Raw genomic sequence first — 19,562 nt, forward strand, 5'->3', positions numbered from 1 at the left:
GGTAGGTGACAGAGAATGTGACAGACATTAGCAACATTTAAAAAACAAGAAACAAAAACCAAAAACTATGTTAAAGCAAGAAACTAAGTATTATATGTACACCAGACATTCTGGATTGCCTGTATTACAAAGTAAGCAGCCAGAAATTTAGGAAGATGAAATCAAGCATCTTGAAGAGAAAGCAAAGCTGACACAGCAAAACCCTGGAAGGACAACTTACCTGCCTGTTATTAATTTATTTTATATGTCAAACCTTCACATTTTTTATTTCCCTGCTTTAAAGGGCAGAGAAGCTAGAATATTGACACTTGTAGTTTCCATAATAATAATAATAATAATAATAATAATAATAATAAAAGAACACATAAGGTTAGGTACTCCTATACACCAAAGTAAAAAGCCACACAAACAGAGAATGGGAAACAAATGTACACTGGAACGTTAAAGGAAAAAGAGTACTTCTGAAATATGCACAAAAAATTTAAATACGTACTGTTCAGTTATTAAATATGTTTATGAGAGTACATAAACAAGACAGAGAAACAAGAAAAAAATGAACCAATGTCTCGTGATAAAAATATAAGTTATCTATACATATGGGCCAGGATCAGAGAATACAGAAAAATAGGTTTTTTAGGTGGGATGAAGAATTCAGGATGAACTTTCCTGATTTATTTTTTTTAAGATTCACTTATTTATTTATTAAGATTTATCTATTTATTCATGAGAAACAGAGAGAGAGAGAGAGAGAGAGAGGCAGAGACGCAGACAGAAGGAGAAGCAGGCTCCCTTTAGGGAGCCTGTTGTGGGACTGGATCCCAGGACCCTGGGATCACGACCTGAGACAAAGGCAGATGCGCAACCACTGAGCCACCCAAGTGACCCATCTTTGAATTTTTCAATGTCTATTTTTGTTGCAATAATATTTGTGCAACAATTAACATTTTTAACAGCTAATTTTTGTTCTTCTGTTGAAGGAATTATAATATTTAACAAAATTGCAGGAAAGTAACTAGCAGCTATAATGCTATAAAGTTTCCAGAGCTTCACAAATTACCCATGACTACCATTCCATTCAGTCCCTAAACCCTAACAGTCTCAGTTTAAAACTATTTGACTCTTGGGTCGCCTGGGTGGTTCAGCGGTTTAGTGTCTGCCTTTGGGCCAGGATGTGATCCCGGAGACCCAGGATTGAGTCCCACATCAGGCTCCCTGCATGGAGCCTGCTTCTCCCTCTGCCTATGTCTCTGCTTCTCTCTCTCTCCACATATCTCATGAATAAATAAATAAAATCTTAAAAAAAAAGAAACACCCAACAACTTATTTGACTTTTTAAAAAAATATTTTATTTATTTAGGTTATGAATTTAAGGAGGAGGAGGAGACAGTCAACTGAAGTGTGAGATGGATGAACAGATATGTCAGTAAAGAAACTAGAACCCAATGAGGAAGGGGGAGAGAGGCCACAGATCAGGCTAGCGAGGAGCAAGGTAGGAACCAGACTGTGTGGGACGAGGCAGGTCGTGGTGAAGGATCTATACTTTACCCTAAGGAAATAGGAACATTATCCAATTTTAAATGGAGAGTGAGTGCTGAAGGATGGCAAGACAAGGAGGAGAGCAAGGGAGTCCAGTTACGGCAGGTGTCAGGGGAGAGTAGTGACTCTCTAAACTAGGGCAATGACAGAAAGAGACAGACAGATCTGGAATAATACTTTGGGGGTGGGACCTGCAGGGCTAACTGAATGGACATAGATACGATGAAAAGACAGGAAGATATATCTCAGTTTTTTGCATGAAGTACTCAGTGTGGGATGGCAGCACTTGCTAGCATGGGGAAAATCTGGGGAGGACCAGGGATGTGAGGAAAAGCTAAGCCTGGGCTACCTGGATACCTGAGGTAATTAAGAGCTGAATACAGGGGCCTGGAGCCCATGGAGGTGGACTGGTCACACATATTTGAGGACCCCCACCACACTGACAGTTCTTAAAGCTCCAAGGCTATCTGGACCTAACAGGAAGAAGGGCACCCAGAACTGAGCTTTGAGAAACTGACATTTCTAAGTAATGTTGAAGAGGAGAAGCTAGCAAAGTAGACTCAGAGGATGACCCAAGAGGTTAATGCCTGGTTCAGGGATGCCACAGGAAGAGAGATGTCCAAGGGCCCACATTGCCCTGAGTGCTGAATGGAGTCAAATGCTCCCCTAGATTTGGCCACACAGAAGGCATTAGTGACCTTGAGAAGAAAATGCTTGTTTTTGTGTGAGTGGAAGCCAGATTTCACTGACATCTGAATGATGTCATTTATATAAAGTTTCATATTGTGCAAAATAGAAACATTATCTATGGATACAGAGATACAGAGTAAAAATACAAAAATGTGCACAGGACTCACTAACTCTAAATTCAAAAGAAGTTATCTCTACAAAGGAAGAGATGTGAGTATGACAGTAAAAAGTTGCAAAGGGAACTCAACTGCATTTGTAAACAGTATTTTTTTCTGTTAAAAATAAAAGGCACAAAAGGGGCACCTGGCTGACTCAATCGGAAGAGCACGCGACTCTTAATCTCAGGGTTGTGAGGTCAAGCCCCACATTGGGCATGGAGCCTGCTTAAAAATAAGTCAGTGAGTAAGTAAGTAAGTAAATAAAAGACATGAAGCAACTGGTAAAGAGTTAAGATTCACCTGATGAAGCTAAAAGAGAGTATATGTGACATTTCCTAAATGCTTGAAGTGTTTCATAATAATCTTTTTTAGAACGACTTAAAGGTGAGGTGGGTAATCCTTCCAAGAAGTTGGCTGTGAAAAGAGCAGAGACACAGGGCAGGACAGCGAGGATTTTGTGTAAACGTGTTCATGTAGTGGGGGAAACGTGCTGAAGAGGAAAGAGAGAACACACATGGTCCCACCACAGAAGCCTTGAGGGCGGGGGATGGTGTGGACAGGGCAGGCACCTGATGGGAGGAGAGGGCACTTCCTCTGCTGTAATGAGGGAAGGATGAGAAGTGCGAAGTGCGTTTGAAGGAGGAAAAGAGAGGGTTTGAAGGAGGAGAAGAAGGTTTGAAGGAGAACGGTATCGTTTTGGTGCTGAGAACCCGGGGGGCTGCTGCCAGGTGGATTCTATTTTCTCAGTGCCATGTGGGACAGGGTCACTGGCTGGCAGGTAAGCAGAAAAGTGTAGGCAGACATTCAAGTGGGTGAAGAAAAATGTTAAGGGGAGGAGGTCAAGGAAGTGCCGTAGGGCCTCACTGTAAGCTGGGTTCTCAGCACAATGATGTCACCAGGAGTAGTGGAGAAGACTGGGTATGACTATGAGCTGTGTGATCAGGAGGTTGGAGCCCAGCAACAGATAGGACACAGAGGGTTGCAAGGCAACAAGACAAAGGAACTGAAAGGAAATTCAAAAGAAATAACACTGCAGAACAGCATAAAACTGAAATAATAAGAAAATTTGAGAATGTACAGTGTGAAAGTGTGCAAAATCACACTTAAAATTTGATTAAAGCAGATTTCTAAAACATGAAATGAAATACTTGGCCAATTTAGTTACAGAGGGATTCAAACTAGACAGTATATAAGAAATCAATATGATACTCCTTAACTGTAAACTATCTTTTACTCTGTAAAATGCATTAATAAGTCCTAGTTGAAGTCCCGACCTAAAAGGCTTTCCGCACACCCCTCTTCTCTCCCACCCCCGGTCTGGACACAAGGAGTATTAAAATGCCTACAAGAAATGTGTTGTCACTGGTCACATCCCCACCTGGCTGCCTGGCTGACCACTTACCCTCCACAGCCAGCTCTGGCCTGTCTTTCCAGACTGAGGCTCTGGCTTCTTCTCCCTGGTACCTCTTCCTTGATGCTTTGCGGCACTGCTCCTAGTTAGAGGCAGGGCCTTTTCTCTGGGCTCCTGCACACCTCCATCACAGCCCTTTCACACTGTTTTTGTAGGCCCTTCCTCTTAGGAGGCTGTGAGTAGAGGCCGTCATCCCAGTGCCTGGCCCATGCCTGGCACAAAGTGGGCATTCACTGTTAAGTGAATGAACAAGCTAACGATAACAGTTTAAGACTAACATTTCTAAATAAAACCCCTCTTTTAGCAACCAACAGGCAAAGGTCCTCTGGGGCTGCTGCTATTTGAACACAGGGCACCAATCTCCCCCAAGTCAGGGTTACCTCGGCAGCCCCCCGCCAGGATCGCACAGCTTCCTCCAATTCAGGTGTGTGGCTCATGCCAGATAAGCTGCCGCCACTGCTGTTCTTTTTTTCTGGCACAACAACCTCAGCAAAGCAGGAGTGGGCTACAGGCTGGACCTTCTGTAAGGCCTGGGTCAGAAACTGGAAATGGACCTGCACCACTGTCAAGAAACACCGTCCCAACACCTGTGAAAACAAGAAAGCCAGGGCTTTTTAGGTTGTGGGTTGCTAGTGCATTAGTACAATATACTGTTAATTATCAATTTGAGCAGAAGATAACAGTACCTGGAAATCTGAAATCACAGGAAGCTAGAAAGTCACCATGCCTTAGAAGGATCTTTGTTCTCATGTTTGCCCCTGGGTGCCTGATGCCAACAAGTCAAAATGTTTCAACCAAACAGCAGACCCCAAGGTTCAAATGGGCCTTCCCAGTTCCCACCTGGCCCCCCTACTCCTGTTCTCCACTCTCCTCACATAGACTCTGGCTCACAATAACCCTGGTTGTCTCTCGGCTCCTAATGAACCAGAGGAACCCACAGTTCCAGTTATGTGCACATAACATTCAGAAGGCAGAGTAAAAGCCATGTGATTGAAAATCTGAAAGGTCAGTTTGACTATAAGAAGACATGCTATTAGAATCCAAAGATACAGGTTATTTTGGTAACAGTGTTATTAACATAGCTGTATGTCATAATTCCAGTCTTAGGAAACCAAGCTGACAGACCAGTCTTCTGAGAGTCAACAAAACATACTGGATGACTCCATTTGTCACAACAGTAGAAACTCACTCTTCTGATGCATATCAATAGTTGGTTGATGAACCAGTAGGGAATTCATTTTAAAAAATACTATCTACAGGCGGCCTGGGTGGCTCAGTTGGTTAAGTGTCTGCATTCAGCTGAGGTCATGATCCCAGGGTCCTAGGATCAAGCCCCAGTCTTCTGAGAGTCAACAAAACATACTGGATGACTCCATTTGTCACAACAGTAGAAACTCACTCTTCTGATGCATATCAATAGTTGGTTGATGAACCAGTAGGGAATTCATTTTAAAAAATACTATCTACAGGCGGCCTGGGTGGCTCAGTTGGTTAAGTGTCTGCATTCAGCTGAGGTCATGATCCCAGGGTCCTAGGATCAAGCCCCAGTCTTCTGAGAGTCAACAAAACATACTGGATGACTCCATTTGTCACAACAGTAGAAACTCACTCTTCTGATGCATATCAATAGTTGGTTGATGAACCAGTAGGGAATTCATTTTAAAAAATACTATCTACAGGCGGCCTGGGTGGCTCAGTTGGTTAAGTGTCTGCATTCAGCTGAGGTCATGATCCCAGGGTCCTAGGATCAAGCCCCAAGTTGTGCTCCCTGCTCAGTGCTGTACGGAGTCTGACTTCCCCTTCTGCCCCCTCCCCCCATCTCCTGCTCACTCTCGCTTTCTCTCAGATAAATCAATAAAATCCTTAAAAAATACCATATACATAATATATACTGTTAGTATGTAACTATATATGCCAAAAAATACTATATACCATAAATATTTTAAGATACCAATGCGCATTTAGTTGCCTTCCTTGGCACTGGCCAAAGCCATTCTCTGATGTTATTTCCTGTTTGCTTTCTTGAGGTAACCCTAGCTACAAAGGTGTTCTCTATGATTTCCTACTTTTTTTTTTCTTTAAAGGAGAGCAAGAGAGGTGCCTGGGTGGCTCAGTTAGTTAAGTGCCTGATGGTGGCTCAGGTCATGATCCCAGGGTCCTGGGATCAAGCCCCGGGTTGGGTTCCCTGCTCAGTCGGGAGTCTGCTTCTCCTTCTCCCTTTGCCCTTCCCTACACTCGTGCTCTCTCTCAAATAAGTAAATAAATAAATAAAATCTTTAAAAAACCCTCTTCTCTAAAAAAATTAAAAATTAAAAAAATAATAAAGGAGAGCAAGATCTTGCCACTTGCAAAGCAATGTGAGCAGAGAACTTCATTACTAACATTTCCCCCTAAACTTTTACAGTTGTTTTGCTCACACTATATTTGACAACAACAACAAAACTATCCCTAACTCTTTTATGTTTCATAACGTTCACATTTTTTCCATAGAGGGTCTATCATATTTTATTGTTTCACACAGATTACTTACTCAAGAAATTACTTTATTCATTGAGTTTGCAATTTATTCAACTGGTAGGAGCACAACTCAGAGGGCCTACTTGCTGTCAGCACTCAGTGCACTGCATGAGAGGTGGTGATGGCTGGGGAACTGTTTCTTTTTTTTTTTAATTTTTATTTATTTATGATAGTCACAGAGAGAGAGAGAGGCAGAGACATAGGCAGAGGGAGAAGCAGGCTCCAAGCACCGGGAGCCCGACGTGGGATTCGATCTGGGGTCTCCAGGATCGCGCCCTGGGCCAAAGGCAGGCGCCAAACCGCTGCGCCACCCAGGGATCCCCGGGGGAACTGTTTCCATTGCCTTTACAAGGAACTAAAATCTGACCCCAGTGCCTACCTCCTGGCCTAGTCCTGTCCCTTGAAGCAGCCAAAAGTAAGACTCAAGTCAGGGGCAACCCGGGTGGCTCAGCAGTTTAGTGCCACCTTCAGCCCACGGCGTGATCCTGGAGACCCGGAATCGAGTCCCACGTCAGGCTCCCTGCATGGAGCCTGCTTCTCCCTCTGCCTGTGTCTCTGCCTCTCTCTCTGGGTCTCTCATGAATAAATAAATAAAATCTTAAAAAAAAAAAAAAAAGACTCAAGTCGGGCCCTCTCACCTTCCGGCACACATTTTAGATGCTGTCCTTTTCCATCCCCACTGGTCAGAGCTCTGCTTCCTGGAGAAAGAGTGGTAACAAGTCCCAGTGGTAAGTCCCAGTGGTAACACTTGTTCCCTCGGATTTTCCCCTGTGGGAGTCACCAGGGCCAGACTAAAACAAACAAACTCACACAAATCTCATGCCAAAGCATCAGCCCTCTATGGAGAACAATTAGAATTATAGGCTGAACTCCCAACTCAAACCTCTCTGGGTTTCTACTCATACCTGCCTCAAAGCTCCTCCCCATCAATGATCTGTGTCAGATGGGGCAGGGTGAAGGACACAGAGCAAGCAGACCTAGAAGCCTAGGCTCCCGTGACATGAACAGAATACACAGCGTTTATCTAGTACTGTACACATTAGCAGTTGGCCTTGATTGAACACTCCGATGTACTTTACCTATGCCGAAAATCTACCATGGATTACCTCATTTCATCCTAGGAACAACTGTATGAAAACATTCCCATTTTACAGACAATAAGACCAAGGCACAGAAAAGTTATAAAACTTTGTCAGGGGAAAAATAACTGGATGTAACAGAGTGGTCACTTGACTCAAGTATCTATGCCTTTGGCCAGTGTGCCCTACTGCCTTCAACTGGCTTGAGCCAGTTGGATATGGCTGTGGGCTGGCAACACCAACGCCAGGCACCTGATAAACTCAACCTTGACTGGCTTAGGCCAGAATGAGGGTATCTGGAAGCTCCACAGAGTGCAGACACAGGAGGAGGAGTGGAGCCGGCTCCTCAGATACACAAACTCTTCCTCCTCCTCCTTGCTCAGACTCTTGGCAGCTATAGCAAAGAGGGAAGGGGGGGGGAGGTGGAGAAACCATGTACTGTTTGCTCTGGGGTCCAGAAGCTTCCAGCTTCTGACCAATACAATTAAGTCACTCATTTGTTCAGATATGTAATATGCAAATACCTGATATGTACAAAGCACGACAAAAGGCCAAAGGATGCTACAAGAAAGACAATGAGCAAGTCCTTGTCCTCATGAGGGCTACCTTCCTGTCTTTTTTTTTTTTTTTTAAATCTTTATTTATTTATGATAGTCACAGAGAGAGAGAGAGAGAGAGGCAGAGACATAGGCAGAGGGAGAAGCAGGCTCCATGCACCGGGAGCCCGATGTGGGATTCGATCCCGGGTCTCCAGGGTCGCGCCCTGGGCCAAAGGCAGGCGCCAAACCGCTGCGCCACCCAGGGATCCCGAGGGCTACCTTCCTCTTCCTTCTTTCTTTCTTTTTTTTTAAAGATTTTTTTTTTAAAGATTTTATTTATTTACTTATTAGAGACACAGAAAGAGGCAGAAACACAGGCAGAGGGAGAAGCAGGCTCCATGTAGGGAGCTCGACGTCGGACTTGATCCCGGGTCTCCAGAATCACACCCTGGGCTGAAGGCAGCGTAAACTGCTGAGGCACCAGGGCTGCCCCCTTCCTTCTTTCTTTTTAAAAAGATTTATTCAAGAGAGGGAGAGGGAGAAGGAGAGAAGCAGATTCCCTACTAAGGGTGGAGGTCAGATACTGGGCTCAATCTCAGGGCCCCGAAATCACAACCTGAGCTGAAATCAAGAGATGGATGCTCAACAGACTAAGCCACCCAGGCACCCCATCAGGGTCACTTTCTAATGGTGGGGAGCAAACTGCTAAGTCAATATGCAAAGTCAGGGGCTACTGGGAAAAGCCTGATGCAGGGTCTTCGGGTCCAGAATAGGACACCATTCTCTGCTTGATGGGAGTATGGGGCTGGGAGGTACCCCTGTTGGTGGGATGGTGGAAGAAGGAGGAGGATGCTGTAGGAGGAAGTGGGGGAAAGATGCTAGATGTCTCCACCATTTTTACATGTTTGACCTTGGATGAGTCATTTATCTAAATTTCTTCCCTGTAAACAAGAAATGATGACAACCAGAGCTTGGCAATCTGCACCCCCCAACCCCATACATGGAGCATCAGTCCTCATTACAGCTGCAACAAAATATCTGTGTTGTAAACAATTCACTAAAAGCCAATCAAATCGGTGGCTACCCTGGACTTTGGAAAAGCTATTTCATAGGCTATATCTACTCAAAGGCTTAAAGTAACAGATGTATAAACACTATCTTCTCTTGAGAGAGAACAGAGCTTAGTCTCCAGCCTGCCTCTGCCCATCTCCTGTCTCGGTCCAGGTCTCTTCCTCTAACAGACCTCATCCACACCTCCACCCAGAACTGGGTCAGGCCTTGGGACTCCCTGACAAACCTGGAAGGAAATAGAGACTCTAGAGTTGTGAATTCGAAAGAATGCGACCTCAGGGCCATGGACAGCTATTTGTCCTTCACATGGAGAATACTGCCTGGACTATGGGATTCAGTGAGGCTGCAGAACAGAGGTGACAATCTGGGGGACAGATGTTTGAGGCAGTCAGAGACACTGGGGTTTAAAGTGTCAGCAGACAGACAACTACAGTTCTATCAACAGCTACTGTTCATTGAGTGCTTACCCCATACTGAGCGCTTTACTGGCAGTAAAGCAACTCTGTAACAGAAATGCATCCATTTTACAGATCAAAACAGTGAAGCTTTGAGAAAGAAGCCTGCTCCAATGCCTGCTCCAATCCAGGTGGATAGGAGGTACAACAGAGATCTGATGCCAGATATGTGACTCCAAAAGGTGTGTTCCTAAGCACCAGACCATTCTGTCTCCCTATGATAAGATCCAGGATGTAGCCACAATAGAGGTGGCTACTTAGAAGAGAGGAGGAGCCCTGGTGCAGGGACCCTGATTTTCTCACAGTGTCAGGCCCTGGGGTGGGAACAGAGACGGAGAAGCATGGCTCAGTCATCTCTGATGGTGGAAAAGGGACTGGGACAAGAGTATCGAGTGGGGTAGCCTGTGGCACTCCTAGGTGGCATGAGTCTCAAAGTTTATGATTCCACAGCAGAGAGCAGCTCCTAAGACTGGCTGGGAACAGCAATGTGAAAGAGGAGAGGGTACCAGAGGCTTGGGAAAAAGAGCAGCTTCTCTTACATCTTGAGGAATTCCAAACCCAAAAACATCTGTTCAGTTCTTTAGCACATCAGTCTCATTTAAGAATTTTGAATAAAGCAATCAGAATTAATTGACATTTGCATTTTTAAAAGATTAATCTAGGGGCACCTGGCTGGCTCAGTTGGAGGAGCGTGCGGACTGGACTATGGGATTGATCTCAGGGTTGTGAGTTTGAACCCCAGGCTGAGTGTAGAGATTATTTAAATAAATAAAATAAAGAACTTCAGGCCAATATCAGACTTCTGAATTAAGAGAAACTTTTTTTTTTTTTTAAGATTTTATTTATCTATTCATGAGAGACACACACAGAGAGTCAGAGACAGGCAGAGAGAGAAGCAGGCTCCATTCAGGGAGCCGATGCGGGACTCAGTCCCAGGACCCTGGGATCACGACCTAAGCCAAAGGGAGACGCTCAACTGCTCAGCCACCCAGGCATGCCAAGAGAAACCTTTAAATGTGACTTAAATTCCTATAAAGGCCCAATTCCTGAATATAGACCATCAGCAAACTTGCCACTCCTGCCTCTCAATGTCCACAGAGCATTCTGGATTATAGACAGCCATCAAGGATCTACTAAAACGAAACTTTGTTTTTTGGACTCCCTGATGATGGTGGGAAAGGGTATGAGTTCACTTTCTCATATCCATGTACACATACCACATCTGCTGCTAAGGGTATTATGCTGATGGATAGAATCAGAAAACCTTTTCTTTTTGGTATCTTTTAATCTTAACATTTTGTTAATTAAAACAGATTTCAGTTTAAGGTCACCGTATTCTGAATCCCAAAAGACCACCTTTCAGTATCACCACTGATGCTGAGGATCAATGGAACTCTACCTTCCTAGAATATTTCAAAATTTGGTTTTAGTCACCACTGTTCTAGGGCCAAGCAAGGCCTGACTCAGCCCTGAATATATGCCTGTATTGGGATGATAGAATGCCCAAATCCACTCCATCTCCCAACATGCCTTGTGATTTTCACATTAAAACACACCATGTCTCACAAAGTTCATTTTCTATTCAACCTCATTTAACAATCCGTCTTTCTCACATCCCCAGAGTGAAGAACAAATAAAACTATCACATATACCATACTGTTAAACATTTCCAGGAATTTTAGCATTTATTTCTGATCAGTTTAAAAGTCTAGAGTGAATGAAATGAAGTCAATCTGGATTGGCTGCTTTTATTAGAAATTCCAAAGTCATTCAATCATTTCTTCCTCTGCAATATTTACTTTTACCTTAAACCTAACAGTTGGTTCCAAGTAGCCTCAACCTTGCTCTTCTGTTCGTATGATAATTCCAGAGTTATTACATAATGACCTAACCAATAGACCAGAATGTAATATAGAGACCTAAATGTGTCTCCAGAGAAATAGAGAATGCAGTGGACCATGCCCAGGCTATGGAAAGTGCTTTGCAAAGATTAGATTACAGTATAAAAATGCAAAAAACAAACTTACTGAAACTATGTATAGTCTGACTTAAAACCGATTACAGTGAATGTTTAAATATTTAAAATTTTTTTTAAAAAGCAACTAACAAAACAACAAAAATCTCTTTGCAGTCGGTATTAACCTAGAGCAAGTTGCCATGCTATGTATAGGAGAGAGAACAAGGAAACGAAAGAAAAGCTAACACGTGCCCAAGGGTGGCTGCGCCAACACCAAATGCTAATTATTCACACAAGATTATATTCTGGCTCTGGACACGCTGCTCTCGCCTGCTGGTGAAAATATCAACAGAGACAGTTTCAGAACTACTTCGTGGGCAGAGCACTCTGGTGCACAAAACCTTTAACACATCAGGAATGCATAATCACTGTAAATAAATTAGGGGGGAAAAAAGATCAGCTATATAAAAATCTACCAAATATCACTAACTAGATATAACCACTGATTACATGTTTCCTGTACAGCCTATATTTGTATGTATAAGTGGGTTTTTTGGTAACACTAGATTGTTTATATGTTCTGCCTTATAGCGTGCTTTCCAAAAGAAAATATATCAACAATTTATTATCATGCAACATAGGAAGTTTTAGTTACATTGCTATAAATCTTAACTAATAAGGATAATTATCAAATATCACTCAGGAGTCTTGGGCTGAGGTGGGGAAGCCGGTCTCTCACCTCCTCTCAGCAGCATCTGGGACAGTGGGCCCCTCGCCCCTTCCTGAAACACTTGCTTCTCTTGGCTTTCAAGACACTGCACCTGCTCCATCTCTATCTCACTCTCTGGCTGCTCCTTCAGCAGACCCCCTAGGCTCCTTCCGAGTCATTTCCTCACCTCTAAATACTGGAGTGCCGCAGGGCTCACTCGTCATTGGATTCTCCCTCTGGTTCTCTGGTTATGTTTACTTCCTTGATGTCCTGGTCCAGTTTTACAACTTTAAATACCATCTATTGACTCAACTGTTCCTAAGTTCCTATCTCCTGTCTGGCCCTCAGCCTTGAACTCCAAATTTGTATATCCAACTATCTACTTGACATTGCCCCTGGGATGTCTAATAGGCACTGCAGACCTATTTTTCCAACCTACTCTTGCCCCACTGCTCCCCATCTCAGTAAAGAGCACTACCAGTGGGCCAAGTGCTCGTGGGATAAACCCTGGAGTCATCTTTGAATCTTCTTTCTTTCTCTCATGCATGCACACACATGTCCCACAATGCTACATTTAAATGAAACTGCTAGAATATTAATCAGCCTTAAAAAGGAAGGAAACTCTGACACATGCTACAATATGAATGAGCCTTAAAGACATAATGGTAAATGAAAGGAGCCTGTTACAAAAAGACAAATATTGTACAATCCCACTTATATGAGGTACCTAGACAGAAGGTAGAATGGTGGTTTCCTGGGGTTGGGAGAAGGGTGGAATGGGAGTTATTGTTTAAAGGGAGCAGGGTTTCAGTTGGGAAGATGAAAACATTCTGGAGATGGATGAAGAAGGTTGCACAACAGTGGGAATGTACCTAATGCCTCTGAGCTGTACACTTAAAAACAAGTACAACTGCTTCCAGTCACCTCCTCTGCTAACATTCAAGCTACAATCATCTTTTGCTTGGATTAATTACTATAATAACCTCTTAACTGATCTTCCTCTTCCATTCAATTAGGATTAGGTCTATCTACACACAACAACAGCAAATGCAATGGCTTAAGCAAGAGTAATGTTTACTTCTTTCTTCTTTCTAAGGTAAAAATAAACCTAGGGTTAGGCAGTCCAGAGCTGGGATGGGGACTCCTGGGTATCACAAAGAACCCAGCTCCCATCTTTCTGCTCTGCATCCTCAAACAAGGCCCACATTCTTTAATTGTCTTATAGGTCTAAATGGCTAAATGATGGTCAGCCATTTGCCTGCGTTCTCGACAAGCAAACTGGAGCCGTAGACTCATCCCAAACCTCTAGTTACATCTTCACAGACCAGAACTTATTCAAGTCACTCCCAGGTATAAGGAAGGCTGAAATATGGTCTCTTTTCCAGGCACAATATGCCTGAAAACATAACACAAACAAACCCAGAGTTGTGTTGCTAAGGAAGAAGGGGAGATTGGCTTTTGGGAGATGATTAATGGCATCTCCTCTCTTCCCTAGAATCTATTTTCCACACAGGAAACAGATTATTGTAAAACAGAAATCAGATTATTGCACTCCCCTGCTCAAAATCTTCCAATGGCTTTCCACTGTGATCAGAAGAAAATCCCTAGTCCTCATTCTGTCCTACAAATATCCTGTGTGATCTGGCCCCTGACTATTCTCTGAACTTTTTTCCTATCCTTATCTGAGCTCAGTCGCCCTGCTTTTTTGCTGTTCCTCAAAAATTCTGAGCACAGCTCCTGCCTCAAGCCTTCCACAAGTCAGTTCCCACTACCTCAGGGTTTCTCAACATCAACACTGTTAACATTGGGAGCCAGAGACTTCACTGTTGGAGGGGGGCTGTCCCATGCAGTGCTGCATGTTGTCCGTGTGTTGTCAGCAGCACTGCTGGTCTTTACTTGTGAGATGTGAGCAGTACTGGTTGGAGGTGCAGTAACCACAACCTCTCAGATCATACTGTTTTGAATACATTTTCAAATATTTACTGTTTTTTTTTCTTTTAAACCAAAAAGAAGAGGGAAATCCCTTCCTCTTAGGGTGATTTCTGAGAGACCAAGGGCTGCAGAAGAGTGTGAATGTGGCACCAGAGGGGAGCTTTTGAATACCCACACTTCTGCTCTGCTGCAAGAATGAAATGCAACCTGACAGGCTGTAAGGAAAGAAATACCAACATTCTGCCTTCTCCAAATAAATTTGAATTGATAATCAGATAAATCAAAGAGCTTTGTGCTCCTGCAAACTTATGTCCTTTCGGGATCTGGGGCCTGAGTCTGGTTACCTGATATTCCATACTTCCTACAGAAACACCATCCCATCATGGGTGTATATGTGTGGGATAGGAAGGATGGGATACCAGTCAGAAGCAGAGAAGGAGACTAAGGTCTTAAAAGATGGCAAAAGTTTGTCCCCAGAATATACAGTGAGTTAGTAAAACTCCGACTCCTTTGTATGAAAGTTCAAACCTGCTCCTTAAAACCATTCTGGGCCTTTTGGGGTACCACTCAAGTTCTTCTCAATGAGTGAAACTCCTCTTACCCCATCCCTAGCATGGAAAAAAAAGGGAGATGTCATTTTTATGACAATTGAAAATACTTCTAGACATTGCCAAGTGTCCTCTGAGTGAGAGCCCATCCTGACCCACTGGTGAATGAACCACTACCCTATCTGGAGCATCCTTCCCCCTGGAATTTGTATGGTTGTTGCTCTGACAGTCTTTGCTCAAATGTCCCAACCTCGGCCTTTCCTTTACCTCCCTCTGCCCCCCTCAATCTGTCTTCATTTCTCTTTGCAGCACTCCCCACTACCTGACATTCCATTTGTATGTGCTATTAATTTTTTTATTTTTTTATTTATTTTGTATTTTTTATTATTATTAATTTTTTGTCTATATTCCCACCCAGGAGCTAAGCTGGATGAGAGTAGGTCTTTGTTTTGCTCTTGGTTGCGTTCTCAGTGCCTGGGACACAGTAGATAATCCCTCTCGTGTATTTGTTGAAAGAAGGAAAGAAAGCAGTTTCTACCCTCCACATAAAAGTGCCAAGCCAAGGGGCACCTGGCTCAGTCGGTTGAGTGTCCAACTCTTGATTTCAGCTCAGGTCATAATCTTGGGGTCCTGGGATCAAGCCCCATGTTGGGCCCTGCACTCAGTGAGGAATCTGCTTGAGGATGCTCTCTCTTTTCTTCTCCCTCTGCCTCTTCCCCTGCTCATGCTCCCTCTAATACATAAATGCATATTTTTTTTTTTTTAAGTGCCAGGCCAAGCCAGGAGCAGCATGGTGACTACAGGGCTGAGGGCAGGATATCAAAAATACAAATGACATCAGATTCTTCCCCGAAAACTTTTCCTGCTTACTTTCCCTGGATGGCTCTTCTGCAGCCAACCCACAGACACCCGCTACAAACTTTGAGATTATTTTGAGAGTGACATCACTAATAGACATAGGGGAGATCACAACTATTGTGGAGAAAGGAAGTCTAGACACTACACAACGCTTTCCTGTGAGCAACACACTCATCCATGGATGAACAGTCAGGCATAACATTTGTTATGGCTTGGAACTGTATGCTTTTTCTTTCAAACTAAGAACCTCTATTGTAATTAATGGGTATGCTGCTTAGAGACATGTGTAAAGGAATAAAAAGATGTATTTTCCTTATATGTTTCAGTGTGCATATTTATTTGCTGCCATCTGCATAGATACAGAAGACAATATTAGTTATATCTGGGACTGGTGTAGAATTGGAAAGAAGAATCACTATTTTTGGAAGAGACTTATGCTATTCAGAAATGTTTGAATTTTTTTTTACTATAAGTATGCACCATGTATAAGAAAAACTAAATTAAATCAATACTTGACAGTAATATATCCAAAACATTCTCATTACAATGAGGACCAAAACAAGGATGCTCAATTTTTTTTTTTTACAATTTTATTTATTTATTCATGAGAGACACACAGAGAGAGAGAGAGGCAGAGACACAGGCAGAGGGAGAAGCAGGCTCCCTGCAGGGAACCTGATGTGGGACTCAATCCTGGGACCGCAGGATCATGCCCCATGCCAAAGGCAGATGCTCAACCGCTGAGCCACCCAGGCGTCTCAGGGGATGCTCACTCTTAAAGCTGATTATTTTATATATTAAAATTTATGGCTGGGGCACCTGGTTGGCTTAGTCTGTTGAGTGGTCAGTACTTGATTTCAGCTCAGGTCATGATCTCAGTCCTGAGATGGAGCCCTACCCATGCTGGGATCCCCATTCTGCGCTGAGCAGGGAGTCTTCTCTCCTTCTCCCTCTCTCTCTGCCCCTCCTCCAGCTTGCAAAAGTTTTCTTTCTCTCTCTCTCTCAAATAAATAAATCTTAAAATAAATTATGGTCAACACAACAAGATACGTAACTACTGGAAGGGAAGAAACATGCAGATGCCATAACCACATATGCCAAAAACCCCAAGTAAACTAATTGAAACATTAGAATCACTGAATTCAGTCACGTGCAAGGAGACATAAATCAATGGGGTTTCCATATTATAGAAAAAACCTTTAAAATACTATTTCATTCATTAGAGCTACTGAAATATAAATTACTTAAGGATTTTGAGAATATACATGGTCATTAGGAAGGAGACTATGGAATTTTACTGATATAACAGAAGGCTTCACAGAAAAACATAATGACTAAAATCCTGAAAAACAAAACAATTTAGCACCGCTTATGTAAGGTTATAACTGTGCTTCTCATCCTCTAACTCCCTCTAGCTCTCATCTGGGTGTAGCCTCCTCTGGAGGCAGCCCCTCCAGGAGCCCCTCTACCTGCACTCAGCATGGGTGAAGCTGACTGTGTGCACCCCAGCCTGTGGTGGGGAGGGAGAGTGGTAGGCATATAGTCAAGCCTGGCCAATCAGTGTGTCAGCTTAACCTTTCTGATCACAGCGTCCAAGGACAGGCAAAGTGACCCAAGCCAAGCCAACCAGACTTAGTTCTGGAGTTCTATCAGAACCTCAGGGAAAGCAGAGGTACTTCTTCTGAGTTGCTGGGGGCTCAGGCATGGAGAGTCTGCCTGGAAACAAGGGAACATTCCTGAAGGCAGAGAGAAGAGACAAAGCTGAGTCTTTTGGGTACAGTGTGAGCCCCTGAATCCAGCTACGCCCAAAGAGCTTATTTTCTTCAGCTTCCTAGGTCAATACATTGTTTGGCTGAGAAGCCATTCAGTGCTACAGTCAAGAGTTTGCACTCCAGAGTCAGAATGAGTCTAAAGCCTGGTTCTAAAATCTAGATCTGCCAAGGAGACTTTGGATAAATGGCTTAACCTCTCCACAACTCAGTCTCCTCATCCACAAAATAGAAATATAAACAGTACCAACTCATAAGGTTATTAACAGTGTTCAGTGAGGTAATGTGCAGAGTCTCAGAACAGAGCCCGGCATGTATAACTATTAGTGACTTTTTGCTTTTATTGTCATTCAACTATTTTGAGTTTGGTTCCCATCACTTGTAGCCATAATTTTTTTTAAAGATTTTATTTATTTATTTATTAATGAAAGGCACAGAGAGGAAGAGAGGCAGAGACTCAGGCAGAGGGAGAAGCAGGCTCCATGCAAGGAGCCCGATGTGGGACTCGATCCCAGGACCCCAGGATCATGCCTGGAGCCAAAGGCAGACGCTCAACCGCTGAGCCACACAGGCATCCCCTGTAGCCATAATTTTTAAAAAACAAATCCAATCATATCGGCTTCTTGTTCAACCTCCTCCCTTAAAAAAGTCCCATTTCATTCTGTATAAAACCTAAATTCTTACCAGGGCCTACCTGGCTCCCTGCCCTAACCGCTTCCAGGCTGGGTAGGAAGTTCTGGGACGAGGGGGTAGGTCTTGTCAGACTGAGTGGAGCAGGAGAACACTGAAGCAACTGACAGTCAGGCTTGAGGCTATTTTCCACCTGCATCCCCCCCACACAGCATCACACCTCATGTCCCAGTCTACACGTTTGTGTGTCTCGCCCACAAGTCGCAGAGCACTTTGGACTATCCTCACTCATCTCTGCCATCTTGCAGCTAGCTCCTGTGTATTTTTTCCAGGATGGTGGGCGGCAGCAGCGAGGGTCCTGGAATGAGCAAGGACTCATAGGGTTCTTTCACATCAGGCTATTTCTACTTTCCTGGCTCTGAACACATCAGCATTAGCTCAAAGGCCAGGAAACGCAGTCTCATGGAGGAACAGATACAGCAAACAAGCCCCTCTGCAGGAAGACCACCCTGGCCAGAGGTGCAGAGGACACATCCCCTGTCTATGCTGGTCTCAGAGGACTGTAGGTGAATGTCATCTTACACACACTTAGAATCCTGATTTATAAAGACGAAGGAGGCTGCTCAAACAGACTGCTCTCCAATCCTGTGAGATCTCACAAGCTAACCACTAGTAACCATAAACATTTAGAATAAAGAATAATTCAGGAAAGCTAGTTCTATGTAAAATTATACTCCACGAACTCTTTTGTAATTCTCCCACCAAACCCTGTATTTCCCTTACGTTCACTCAACCTTTTCAGCAACTGCGACATTTTTAATCTTCTCCTCCTAAATTTCTCCTAAACATTGCCATTTTAGTCACCAAAATTAGGAGTACACCTTGACTCCTACCCGCTGTAGGGGTCCTGCCTGGGGTGGGAGGGTCCTCTATTCTCATTTTCTTCCTTGATTCACTTTTATTTTCTTCATTTTTCTGAAAAGTACCTGCATTTATTTCATCACTACAACTTACTCAATAATACTCCTTGCAAAATTATGATTTATAGCAAGAAATATATATGTTGGTCTTCTTCCAAGGTTCCTGGCACATAGCTCATAAAACCCTTGGAATTTTCTCTGATAAGAAAGATAAAGTGTTTTGTTATTCATACCAAGCCTCTCTAAACCATACCTGAGTTTATGTTATATTCTTTTATATTCAGTATGTAAAATGTTTTTCAGAGTTCTGTGAGCTGCTCTAGCAAATTAACTGAACCCATGGTGGAGGTCATGAGAACCTCTACTTTACAGCAGGGGTAACAACACCTAGCACTTGTGATTGGAGTGTAAAGGGAGGAGGACCTTCCTGTAGGACTGAGCCCTTAAACTGTGGGGTCTGATGCTAACTTCAGGAAAATAGTGTTAAAACTGATCCAGAACTACCTGGCATTTGGTGAACAGAAGTGCCAGAAGTGGACTATTCCATGAGTGGACCAAAAACAGAAGAGTCTTCCTAAACACTCCCCTTTCTGTTACAAGACCACTTCATATGCACAAATCCTCCACGGAATGAAATCATTTATGGAGTATTCCTGATACACTACTCCTAATGTAAGTTTCTCTCTCCCTTTAACTTGGAAAATGTCCAAACACAAAAGGAGATTATAACAAATCCTTATATACTCATAAAAAAGCTCCAATAATTACCAACATTTTGCCATG

General features: G+C 43.3%; 1 protein-coding gene across 7 annotated transcripts in view; it reads right to left on the reverse strand.

Annotated features, from left to right (window-relative positions):
- The window catches only part of GARRE1 (granule associated Rac and RHOG effector 1), a 78,996-nt gene that overhangs the window by 22,591 nt on the left and 36,843 nt on the right, over nt 1–19,562 (reverse strand). For all 7 annotated transcript variants that reach the window (XM_041729634.1, XM_041729648.1, XM_041729626.1 and 4 more), the window contains one exon: nt 4,176–4,382. In XM_041729634.1, coding sequence (XP_041585568.1) covers nt 4,176–4,382 — 207 coding nt within the window. The remainder of the gene's footprint in view (nt 1–4,175; nt 4,383–19,562) is intronic.

Source organism: Vulpes lagopus, chromosome 2 (genome assembly GCF_018345385.1).
Source record: "Vulpes lagopus strain Blue_001 chromosome 2, ASM1834538v1, whole genome shotgun sequence".
NCBI classification, from domain to species: Eukaryota; Metazoa; Chordata; class Mammalia; order Carnivora; family Canidae; genus Vulpes; species Vulpes lagopus.